Source organism: Bufo gargarizans, chromosome 6, assembly GCF_014858855.1.
Source record: "Bufo gargarizans isolate SCDJY-AF-19 chromosome 6, ASM1485885v1, whole genome shotgun sequence".
In the NCBI taxonomy this organism is placed as follows: Eukaryota; Metazoa; Chordata; class Amphibia; order Anura; family Bufonidae; genus Bufo; species Bufo gargarizans.
The window spans coordinates 278,739,701-278,752,954 of NC_058085.1; the positions used below are offsets into that span (position 1 = coordinate 278,739,701).

The 13,254-nt window shown below is 46.8% G+C and overlaps 1 protein-coding gene across 3 annotated transcripts in view; it reads left to right on the forward strand.

The window, feature by feature from the left end:
• ZNF831 (zinc finger protein 831) overlaps positions 1–13,254 on the forward strand; it is a 174,589-nt gene that overhangs the window by 64,896 nt on the left and 96,439 nt on the right. Inside the window, exon 6 of one of the 3 annotated variants that reach the window (XM_044300156.1) lies at positions 12,665–12,778. The exons of 1 other annotated variant lie outside the window; for it this stretch is intronic. In XM_044300156.1, coding sequence (XP_044156091.1) covers positions 12,665–12,750 — 86 coding nt within the window. In that variant the 3' untranslated portion in view covers positions 12,751–12,778. Of the gene's footprint in view, positions 1–4,284; positions 4,365–12,664; positions 12,779–13,254 lie in introns of those variants that run through there. One more of the 3 variants, XM_044300157.1, reaches the window with a different exon arrangement.

Below are 13,254 nucleotides of genomic sequence, written 5' to 3' on the forward strand. Positions count from 1 at the left end.
GCCTCATCCTTCGGTCCTGCACTGTTGCTCCTGGTTACGACTCGGCCTGCTGACTACGTCTGTACCTCTGGTACCTTGCTCAGGTACCTCCTGGTCGGCTTGGACCAGCTGCTTTGTGTGCCAATCCTCCTCAAGAGGTAGTGACCTGGTGTTCCCCTCGGCAAAGTCTATTCCTGCCATCAGACCGTGGCACAGTGGGTTCACACCCACTGATTCGTGACACCTTCAAACATCCTCAGATTCTAAGGATTGTCCAGGTGTGGGGGACTCAAACAGGAGATTATCAAGTACCTTTTCCTGGAACTTAGGCCTCATGCACACGGACGTTTTTTTTCACGGTCCGCAAAACGGGGTTCCGTTGGTCCGTGATCCGTGACCGTTTTTCCGTCCGTGGGTCTTCCTTGATTTTTGGAGGATCCACGGACATGAAAAAAAAGTCATTTTGGTGTCCGCCTGGCCGTGCGGAGCCAAACGGATCCGTCCTGAATTACAATGCAAGTCAATGGGGACGGATCCGTTTGATATTGACACAATATGGTGCCATTTCAAACGGATCCGTCCCCATTGACTTTCAATGTAAAGTCTGGAGTTCTGTTATACCATCGGATTGGAGTTTTCTCCAATCCGATGGTATATTTTAACTTGTAGCGTCCCCATCACCATGGGAACGCCTCTATGTTAGAATATACTGTCGGATATGAGCTACATCGTGAAACTCATTTCCGACAGTATATTCTAACACAGAGGCGTTCCCATGGTGATGGAGACGCTTCAGGTTAGAATATACAAAAAAACTGTGTACATGACTGTCCCCTGCTGCCTGGCAGGTGCTGCCAGGCAGCAGGGGGCAGACCCCCCCCCCCCTGTTTTTAACTCATTGGTGGCCAGTGGGCCCCCCCTCCCCTGTTGTTAACTCGTTGGTGGCCAGTGTGCGCACCCCCCTCCCTCCCTCCCTCTATTGTTTTAATACATTGGGGCCAGTGTGCGCGCGCCCCCCCAACCCCCCCTCCCTCCCTCTATTGTTTGAATACATTGGGGCCAGTGTGCGCGCGCCCCCCCAACCCCCCCTCCCTCTATTGTTTGAATACATTGGGGCCAGTGTGCGCGCGCCCCCCCAACTCCCCCCCCCCCCCCTCCCTCCCTCTATTGTAATCATCATCGGTGGCAGCGGAGTAGAAGATTCATACTTACCTGGCTGCTGGCTGCTGCGATCTCTGTGTCCGGCCGGGAGCTCCTCCTACTGGTAAGTGACAGGTCTGTGCGGCGCATTGCTGTCACTTACCAGTAGGAGGAGCTCCCGGCCGGACGCAGACATCGCAGCAGCCAGCAGCCAGGTAAGTATGAAAATCTTCTACTCCGCTGCCACCGATGATGATTACAATAGAGGGAGGGAGGGGGGGGGGGGGGGTTGGGGGGGGCGCGCGCACACTGGCCCCAATGTATTCAAACAATAGAGGGAGGGAGGGGGGGTTGGGGGGGCGCGCGCACACTGGCCCCAATGTATTAAAACAATAGAGGGAGGGAGGGAGGGGGGTGCACACACTGGCCACCAACGAGTTAACAACAGGGGGGGGGGGGGCGCACAATGATATTCAAACTGGGGAGGGGGGGGGGGGTCTGCCCCCTGCTGCCTGGCAGCCCTGATCTCTTACAGGGGGATATGATGGGGTTAATTGTACTATCATATCCCCCTGTAAGAGATCGGGTGCTGCCAGGCAGCAGGGGGCAGTCTTGTACAAAGTTTGCAGTGTATTCTAACTAGAAGCGTCCCCATCACCATGGGAACGCTTCTGTGTTAGAATATACTGTCGGAAATGAGTTTTCACGAAGTGAAAACTTAGATCAGAAAAAGCTTTTATGCAGACGGATCTTCAGATCCGTCTGTATGAAAGCAACCTACGGCCACGGATCACGGACACGGATGCCAATCTTGTGTGCATCCGTGTTCTTTCACGGACCCATTGACTTGAATGGGCCCGTGAACCGTTGGCCGTGAAAAAAATAGGACAGGTCATATTTTTTTCACGGCCAGGAAACACGGCTCACGGATGCGGCTGCCAAACGGTGCATTTTCCGATTTTTCCACGGACCCATTGAAAGTCAATGGGTCCGCAAAAAAAAACGGAAAACGGCACAACGGCCACGGATGCACACAACGGTCGTGTGCATGAGGCCTTAAGCAAGGTTAGCTTATCCTGTTTGTGAGATCTGTTTCAGGGCTCTCACAAACGGTTCAAAATGGATCAGTTTAGCCCCAATACATTCTGAATGGATAAGGATCCGTTCAGAATGCATCAGTTAGGCTCCGTTTCGCCTCCATTCCGCTCTGGATGCGGACACCCAAACGCTGTTTGCAGCGTTTTGGTGTCTGCCTGGCGATGCGGAGCCAAACGGATCCGTCCTGACTTACAATGTAAGTCAATGGGGGCAGATATGGTGCAGTTGAAAACGGATCTGTCCCCCATTGACTTTCAATTTAAAGGGACACTGACAGGCCCAAAAAGCATATTTAGGGGTATATATGACAGTATAGGTCTTATAAAGGGTATTAGAATCATCTAAGTATCCCCCCTGTCCACCTCATAAATACAGTAATCTGAAGTTTTATAACCTGCTTTCCTGGTGTTCAATCTGCCCAAGGGGCGGTGCTTCATATCAACTTGCGCCCAGCCAGCCTCGCCACAACTGTCGTTTGAAGCACCGCCCAGCTCATCAATATTCACTGAGCTGGGCGGCTACTCTGAAGCGCTGTACTAGTGTCCCCGGCCATCTTCAGCGCATGCGCCCGGCACCCTCACTGGCCGGGATTGCATCGCGCGTCTGCTTTATGCGCATGCGCCGGGCACAGCAGCGCCCCGCATGCGCATAAAGCAGACGCGCGTTTTGTTTGGCTGTTAACTCTCAATGTGTTAAAGAAAAAAAAATTATAAAATGGAAAATCTGCCAAAAAAGTGAAATTTTGAAATTTCATCTCCATTTTCCTTTAATTCTTGTGGAACGCTTAAAGGGTTAACAAAGTTTTTAAAATCAGTTTTGAGTAACTTGAGGGGTGTAGTTTCTACAATGGGGTCATTTATGGGGGTTTCACTATGTAAGCCCCACAAAGTGACTTCAGACCTGAACTGGTCCTTACAAAGTGGGTTTTGGAAATTTTCTTAAAAATTGTAAGAATTGCTTCTAAACTTCTAAGCCTTCTAACGTCCTAAAAAAATAAAATGACATTTCCAAAATGATGCCAACATAAAGTAGACATATGGGTAATGTTAAGTAATAAATATTTTATTCGGTATGACTTTCTGTTTTAGAAGCAGAGAAATAGAAATTTGGAAAATTGTGAATTTTTCTAAATTTTTGGTAAATTTGGGATTTTTTCATAAATAAAGGTGAAATATATGGACTCAAATATATGACTATCATGAAGTACAATGTGTCACGAGAAAACAATCTCAGAATGGCGTGGATAAGTAAAAGTGTTCCAAAGCTATTACCACATAAAGTGACGCATGTCAGATTTGTAAATTTTGACCTGGACACTGGGGCATCAATGACCCTTGGTCATGAAAGGGTTAAGTACACAGATGTGGGCTTTTGCACAGTAAACCGTATAACATGCAGGTTAGTCTGCTGTAAAATTATTCCAGAAAGTAAGGGGAGAGAAACACTGAGTCATGAATATGATTACTCAGTGGCTACTTCTTCTATCACCATAGGACTATGTGGTCCAGTGATAGACACAGATCTTGAGTCATCACTATTAGAGTATATTTCCATTTCTGAAGTGGTGTCCACTTCACTATATGAACTCTCGGCCTAAAAACTATATGCCTGCTCCGCACTATACCCTTCAAGCCACACCTTTTTTTATTTTTATTTTTTTACTTTTTTAACAAAGAGGTATAGAAATGGTGTGATAGAAGTAACTGTCGCCCGGTTATAAACAGTAAAGAATGCCAAGTAATTGACGCCCACTGACCGACAGTAATGGACTCCTAGTAACGCATGCCTGCTGATCGGCAGTAATAAATGCCTAATAATGGACACCCAGTGACCAACAAGTATGGACGGACAGTAATGGATGCCCACTGACTGACAGTTATGGAGAGACACTAATGGATGTCTAGTAATGGATGCCCACTGACCGACAGTTACGGATGGACCCTAACGGACTCCCACTGATAGACAGAAAGCGATGGGCAGTAATAGACATCTAGTAATGGACAACCACTGACAAACAGTTAGGGACAGACAGTTTATTAAGTGATTTGTGTGATTCTTTTCCTACAGTAAGGCGTGAAGCCAGGACAGAAGTCTGATGTCTCTCCTCCCAGAACAAGAGAGAAGAGAGAAGCTCAGCTTCTGGAGATAACATGATCAGGGACCAATAGTCCTTGATTGTTACTGTGCTACAAATAAAGCCTGTGCACAGTAACATTGTGTGCTTGCCATTTTCTTTAACCGGGAAGGGGGGTGCAACAGAGGTGGGGTTATCGGGATCCAGCTTTCTCTGGATCTCCTCTCTCTGAAAGAAAGCTCTGAGGCGTTCTATCTCCTCTCTTATCTGAGAGAAGCGGACAGAGAGCGCTGTGATACAGTGGTATCACATAGATCACGTGATCAGAGACCGCTTATTATGATCATTGCCCAGAGCTTTAGTACTTTCTTTTAGTGCTAACCTGGGCTAGCACAATGCCCCTTACTGATCGCTGTAAACAGGCATATGGGTGGTCACTAAGGGGTTAATATGAGTGATAAGAGGAGCAGAGCTGTAGCCATCTTAGACCACTTTGACACTCGCGTTTTGTGAGGATCTGCCATGGACGGATCCGTTTAGATAATACAACCGTCTGCATCCGTTCAGAACGGATCAGTGTGTATTATCTGTAACATAGCCAAGACGGATCCGTCTTGATCACCATTGAAAGTCAATGGAGGACGGATCAGTTTTCTATTGTGCCAGATTGTGTTAGAGAAAACGGAACCGTCCCCATTGACTTACATTGTGTGCCAGGACGGATCTGTTTGGCTTAGTTTCATCAGACGGACACCAAAATACTGCAAGCAGCGTTTTGGTGTCCGCCTCCAGAGCAGAATGGAGACTGAACTGATGCAAACTGATGCATTCTGAGCGGATCCTTTTCCATTCAGAACGCATTAGGGCAAAACTGATCCGTTTTGGACCGCTTGTGAGAACCCTGAACGGATCTTACAAACGGAAAGCCAAAATGCGAGTGTGAAAGTAGCCATAGATAGCACCAATATATATAACCACTTCACAGATTTATTGAAGCTTCCTGATGTCTTCTTCTATCTTGAAGCTATTAGAGACTCCTCTGCTTCTGGTTAGCACAAAGATGTTAGATGTACAGTAGGTTCACCATGGCATGTCAGCTTCCACCCCAGTAACCTTACCGTGTAATGTGAGACATAGATTCCACCGCAGTCTACAATTATGGACACCTGTAGCATACTATCTGATTATTTACAGTACATGTCATTATTCAAGTCATTCATATCTTACTAGAGTTCATGTGGATAGGGGGTGTTGGTTGCTGGGCAGGACAGCTGCTCGTGATTACCTCTTTTCTCTTAAGATGGAACATGTGCTGAAATGTCATGCTTTGTTTAAGAAGGAAATAACATTAATGGGAAAACATTTTCTGTTGCTTAACCAGTTAATTACCAGAGTGTTTACTTCCCTTTCTTAGCACGCCATTTATTTAGGACTATCTGCAAACAACTGTTTTAATTTCTGAGCCAACCTACATGTATTTGAAATTCCTTTTCCCAGGACACATTGGACCTTTCTTTTGTGCCACTAGATGGCGTCCACTGCAGCTCAAGGAGGATGAGGATGTGCTTTGCGGTATACGAGTGGCTGAAGTGCATGCAAAATTTCCTAGCCATTTTTAGGATGTCTTGCAGATGGGTGGAAAAATTCAGGAACCACGTGACAACCAGATTGAACACGTGCTCCATGCATGGTGCATGGCTCAGCCCTCCTTGACGCAGTGCTTGACGCAGCCCTCCTTCCCGGTATCGGTCCCCATGGTTCCGATTTTAAGTTGTCGTGGAGAAAGCCAGGATTCGATTTCTTGATGAAGGACATGGAGCAGTTCCTCCCCTGTGCGACTCTGTTTGCCCAGGCAAGCGAGGTGTAGAAAAGCATGACACCGCCGTGCCCTGTACATGTGGTATGCTGTGAATTGTCCCTGCAGTGGAGACTGAGGATATGGTGGTGGATGAGGAGGCAGAAGTGGACATTGTCGCAAGACCAACGACGTGAGAACGTGGAGGTGGAAGCAGCGTCAACTGGCCAAGTTGCTGGTGTGGCTTTGCTGGAACCACATTTACCCAGTGGGCCGTAAACGGTAGTTTACACAGTGCTGCCGTGCACTTTGGCAGACACTGACAGGCTCAAGGACTGGTCCACCTTCTGTTCTACATATTTGTGCAGGGCTGGTACTGCCTTCTTGGCAAAGAAATGAGGTCTTGGGACCCTCCACCTCGCCTCGGCACAAGCCATCAGTTCTCTCAAAGGTGCAGAGTCCACCACTTGAAAAGGGAGGGACTGCAGCACCAGCAACTTGGTCAGGAGCACGTTTAGCTTGGATGAGTGCACGCATACTGTTGTCTCTTAGCAATCGCTTCAGTGATCGATTGCTGACGGAATAACTGATGAGGAGTAGGAGGGCGAGGAGCAGGAGTATCAGGACCAGTAGATGATGGGAAAGACAGACAGCTCCCTTCGGCTGAGGTGGTGGAGCCTTGACTGCCTGAAATCAGGTGTGTGCCACTGGGTGATGCAGCAGTTGCTGCAGCAGGCTGGACCAGCACATTGGAGCCACGGTTCTCCCAGGCCACTTTATGGTGATGCTGCATATTTTCACGCAGCGCCGTGGTGCCAACATTGCCACCCTGGGCATGTTTCACCCTCTGCCCACAGATTCGGCAAATGGCCATGTTCACCTCCTCTGGTGACTTATCAAAAAACTGCCACACTGCTGAGTAGGTGATTTTACCCCCAACACTCCACACTGACTGACTGCTACCGCCACTTCATCCCTGAACCCCTGCACCACAACTTTCCAGGGCGCTAGGCGCCTGCGAAGCAGGTGGACTACTCCGGGCACGTTTGGCTCCCGACCTCCCACTGCTGCCACCCTGCTGACTCCAAGCTATTGACTTGCTGTCTCCGCCGCTGCCTCACGTGCAAGCTGCCACCCTCTTCACCCGATGATAATGAAGCCCCTTCATCACCCGGTTCCCAATTGCGATTGGCTACATCATCATCGAGTACTGTCTGCATGTCACTGATGTACTCAACGGTTTCTGAGCCAGGAGCCTGATCACTCGCAACACCAGCTCCCATGCCACTCTCCTCATCACTACTGGAGGAAGCGGTGGATGTCTCCTCCAGATCTTGGCTGGGCAGTAGCTGCTGACCTCTAGTAGCTTGTCCTCGCTGTATAGTGGAGCTGAGCCCACAGCATATAATACTTCCCTGGCTGAGGGAACAGAAAATGACAGAGACAGGTTGAGGACAGGTGAAGGCACAGGGCCTGCTCCTGGGCCATGCCAACTAAGTGTTGTGTCTGGCAAACCTACTGACTCTTGGCTGGGGGTGTCTGATGTCACTTGGGACAAAGTAGACGACCGAGTCAACCCTTCAAGAACTGCTGGGTTGCTGGTCAAGACACGACTGCTAGATGACACCGGAAGCTCAGGCCTCTCAAAGTGACCCCTGCCGCCACGCCCCCTTATTCTGCTGCAACCTGTGCCTGCACAGAAACATTTAGGCCTCTGCCCATCCCCTGTGCACAGACTGTCACTTCTCTGTCTGACATACTGGTAGATCAAATAATAAAAAAAAAGGAAATTAATACACCCCAAAAAAGGCTGTATTTTTCTCACTTCACCACACAATGGCTAATAAGCCCCCTTTTTCCCACTTATGCACCCCAAAAAAGGCTTTAGAACATATAACTGCAGTACTGAACAGCAAATAAGCCCTTATTTTTTTCCACTTATACACGCCAAAAAAGGCTTTAGAACATATAACTGCACCGCTGAACAGCAAATAATACTTTTTGTTTTCCACTAATACACTCCAAAAAGGCTGTCATTTTCTCACTTCATCACACAACGGCTAAAAAGCCCTTTTTTTTTTTTACTAATACACCCCAAAAAGGCTTTAGAACATATAACAGCACTGCTGAGTGGCTAATAAGCCCTTTTCTTTCCACTAATACACCTTAAAAAAGGCTTTGTGTCATGGAACCATGAACCAGACGTACAACAAGAGATAAGTGGAAATAAGAAGGCTTTATTGAAAATCAAGCTGTCAGGCAAAAGTCCAAACGGATGGCTAAACCGAAGCAGGGTCTTGCGAAGCCAGAGGTCAGGAACCAGAAGGGTAGTCAGACGAAGCCTGGATCAGGAACCAGCAGGGTAGTCAGACGAAGCCTGACTATTTTTGATGTTTCTGATGAATTGGAACATGGTAATATGCATCCGCCAGGTCGAGCGTTACCATGGAGCAGCCCTGGGTTAAAAGGTTCACTGTAGATTTTACTGTCTCCATCTTGAACCTTTTGTATCTTATGTATTTGTTGAGGCCTTTTAGATTGATAATTGCTCTGAAAGAGCCATTGGGTTTTTTTATGAGAAAAATTGGGGAATAGAATCCCCTTCTTTCCTGGTCTGCTGGAACTGGAACTACTGCTCTTTTTTCTAACAAAAGGGCAATCTGAGACTCTAAAAGATTGTGATCTGATTTTAACCTTTTGTTCAAAATAAATCTGTCTGGAGGGAGAGTGCAAAATTCCAGCTGGTATCCCTAATGGATTACATCTAGGACCCAGGCTGAATTTGAGATTTTTTCCCAAGCCGGGACAAACTCCTTCAATCTCCCCCCCACCGGACTGCTGGCGTCATTGGGAGGACTGTTTTGTGGATTTATCCTGATTAAAGAGGAAATTTCTACCTCTCCCTTTTGAAGACTGCCAAGAGCTTCTTCCTACGGTCCTGTCTACCCTTTCTTTGGGGGCGAAAGGAACGACGCTGTTGGAAGAACCTGGACTCTGGTGGAAACCCCTTTTTTCTATCAGAGGCCTTTTCCAAAATGTCATCTAAGACAGAACCGAAAAGACGATCTCCCTCACAAGGGATACTGCAGAGTTTATTTTTAGAAGCAGTATCACCTGACCAAGAGCGTAACCAAATTGATCTCCTTGCCGTATTAGAAAGAGCCGCTGACCTAGCTGATAACTTTACCAGGTCGGCAGAAGCATCTGCCAGAAAATTAGAGGCCTGTTTCAAAATCGGCAAGGAGGCCAGGAGATCCTCTCTGGGGGTGTCAGAGACCAGGTGTTCCTCCAGCTGGGAGAGCCAGAGAGACAGGGATCTAGCAGTATAGGTAGCAGCTATGCTAGGTCTCAACATGGCGGTATTGGATTCCCAAGCCTTTTTAAGTACGGATTCACATTTTTTATCCATAGTGTCCTTCAATAAGCCGACGTCTTCAAAGGGTAAGGCTGCCTTTTTAGAAATTCGGGCAACAGGGGCGTCAACCCTTGGAGTTTTATCCCAAAGAGCCGAATCTTCCTCGCTAAAGGGATATTTTCTTTTAAAGATTTTTGAAGTACCAGCCCTTTTTTCTGAGTCCTTCCATTCATCCCGTATAAGCTTACGGATCCTGTCATGGATCGGGAATACTCTCCTCTTCCTATCACCCAGCCCTTTAAAGATCTGATCCTGGACTGACTGTGACTGTCTAGTTTCCTCGATATAAAGAGTTAATCTTATCGCTTTCAAGAGGGCGTCAGAGTCCTCTACTGAGCATAACGGACCACTGATTTCTTCATCAGAGGAGGATCCTGAGTCAGACGAATCGTTAACATCGTCGTCCTCCATATCCCATTCTATCTGGGGCTCCGAAACCACCTTAGAGGTGGAGGGTTTTTGGGAAAGGGATGCCATTTTTGATTCCACTGCTGAGCTCACTTCCTCTCTTTTAATGGATCGTAAATTCTCCACAAGAGAAGGGGAATCCTCGATCATTATTTTGTCCGTACATTTCTGGCAGATAGGTTTTTTACTATGTGCTGCCAGATGCTTTTTGCAAATAGCACATTTTTTCTTCTGTGCAGATTCCCCACTCCTTCCAGATTCTCTATTCTGAAGAAAAAACACAAAAAGGGGCAAGGGCTCCCTTTTATTATAGGGGAAGGAGTGGGGCAACCGTCACCAGGATAAACCCTCAGGTGAAGAGAAAAATAAAATCACTCCAGCGGAGGAGGCTTACCGGACTGGGGGCCTTAGGGGCATCAGAAGGCTTCTCCTGCTGCAGAGACATGCTGAGGGATCCCACTGCTGCTCTGCTGGAGACACTGAGCGGCGTTTTCTTCATTTCCCGCCGCTATTTGAATAATTTCCGGGTCACATGACCTGCCGGCGCGTCACATGTCCAGCCGGAGTCACGTGACCGGGTCTCGCGAGATCCCGGCCCAGAGATCTCGCGCGCCTTCCAGCCCTGCAAGTGGCTACCTCCTGAGCCGGTGCACCGTCCGGGGCTGCCTAAAGTAAGGACTTACGCCGAAAGCAAGCGGAGGGAGCCGTATCTCGCCCCCAGCGTCCGCTGCTCTGCCTCAGCCCTCCTGCCGAGCAGGGAATACTTACCGCAGGCTGGGCGCATGAAACTTCGGCAGGAGAGAACCTGCCCGCTTTCCACTCATCTCAAGGGACAGGAAACGACTGGAGAAGGTAATGGGGAGGAGGCATTTATTCTTCTGCTTTCTACGTCGTTTCCTGTTCCTGGGGGCGGGGTTCCCTCCTGCTGAAGTGCCGTTGTGGGAGGCGTACGGAAAATAATACTTTTTGTTTTCCACTAATACATGCCAAAAAAGGCCGTAATTGTCTGACTTCACCAAACAACGGCTAATACACCTTTTTTCCCCCACTAATACACCCCAAAATTTTTTTGGAATATATAACTGCACCGCTGAACAGCAAATAAGCCCTTATTTTTTTCCACTTATTCACACTAAAAAAGGCTTTAGAACATATAACTGCACCGCTGAACGGCAAATAATACTTTTTGTTGTCCACAACTGAATAAATTTGAAGCTCTCCATCATCCGAATAAAATGTCGTCTTTATTTTGTTACCGGTTAAAAGTACATGTATAAGACTTCACCACCCTCCACCGCAGGTTAACATGTTTCAAACGCAATGTTCTTAATCATAACCTTCTGACGTGTGTAACACCTGGGTAGAAGTAAGCCACGTCCACCAATAGGGAAGGGAAAAGGGAAAAGAAAAAAAGGGGAAGGGGGACAACAGGTGTTGTGGACGGAGGAAAAATCAGCTCCAGGTTACACACCTCACAATCTACTTGCTACCACCACCATGGCATTTAACACTTAAAATTCAGTGCATATAACCAGTGCCAATTTTTACCCAATAACTTTCCCACAAAGAAAAAAGGAAAGAAAATGTATAGACTGACATTATTAAAAACATAATATATATAAAAAAACACACACAAGATCATATCTTGAGTATACTCGTGTGTAGAAACTCCAGGAAAACCGCATTGCATGAACAGCATACTGGACCCTGGTCTGAACAGAGACCAATAAATGGTGTTCTCCTGACAAGTGCTGTAATGTTGAATGACTAAGTTTTTAATCCGTGTACTGTATATGTAGATCTTATAAAACAGATGGCTCTTGCTGACAATACACCTACTCCTATTAATATATATAGATATATATAAAATAAAGACAAGTGTGCTAGGCATTTATATATGAAGAGCTATTGGTATAGATCAGGCATCCTCATACGGCGGCCCTCCAGCTGTTGCCAAACTACAACTCCCAGCATGCCCGAACAGCCTACAGGTATCAGCCTACAGCATTGTGGTTGTAGTTTTACAACAGCTGGAGGACCGCAGTTTGAGGATGCTTGGTATAGATACATAAATTCTCTTTTCAGATTGAGTCCCAAAGGAAAGCGGGTACCCAATCTGAATATCCTAAAAACTTCCCGCAACAATATATTTTTCTTTAATTGCCACCCCTAGGGGGAAGTGACACTTTCTTGATCACTTATGCTTGAAAGCTATCCACATTTCTGTTATGTCTATTAATAAAATGGTTTGCTGCGCTAGATATTCCTATAGCTCTGGGATTGGCTATGTAATTTAAATGTTCACGTATCCTAGTTTTGAATTGCCTTCCGGTACTACCCACATACATCAAATCACAACTGATGCATCTTACAACATATATTCCCCCTGTAGAATTACAGTTCATATATTTTTTTATTTTAAAACTTTCTGTATGCAGAGCATTGTTAAAGGTCGTAGTACTAGGGCAAAGTTTTGCATGGATGTCCCCCACATTTCGTAAACCCCTGTTATTTCAACCAGGTATTATTAATTTGTTTGGTTTTTGTAAATAATGAAGGGGACAACATGTCAGCAAGTGTACGGGACCGACGTGAGACAATCCTACATCCTTCTTTAAGGGGATCATACAGAATGAAAGGGCCCTAACTCATTGAGTAATGCAATGAAGGGAACGCATGGTGTCATGGTTCCGTTCATTGTATTGGTTATGTAGTCAATAAAGTTGTCTTAACTGGTGATAGGTGTCATCCACAGAGCCCAACGGAAGATTTGGAGCCGTTATCCTCATCTTCACCATCATTGGATCGCAGCCTAACAGTCAAGGTGGGGGAGACCTATAAAAGAAGAAAACAAATGGTTAATGCGCAGATAATCATTTGAGCACCACTATGCCATTCGGCAGCATGGAAGACTTGCTAAAACAACTTATATACAAGGCGGAGGAAGCAGGAGGCGAAGAGTGGCTGAGAAAATGTTTATCGCAGGTCACTTACCCGACAAAAGATGCTCCAGGATCTTCTCATTTGGGCTACTGCACAGTACAAAGCGCGAGCCCAGAGAAGATCAATCTAGACGCTCACATGCACGGTGACGATTAAAGCTTATCGGACAGAAGAAAGAGGAATCGCCGGGACAGGATCGCATATACACCTCCTCCACCTTCCAAGAAGTCTAGGATCCATAAATCCCCATCGGATCATCTCAGATCCTCTTCTCAGAAGGACCATCTGATTGAGCCATCCGAACCAACCCCTCTCCCTATCACTTCCATAGGACTTCAACAAGAGGGTGAGATCAATTTTACCAGTTATGGTGACAATACTGATTTGTGCACCTCACCTTTT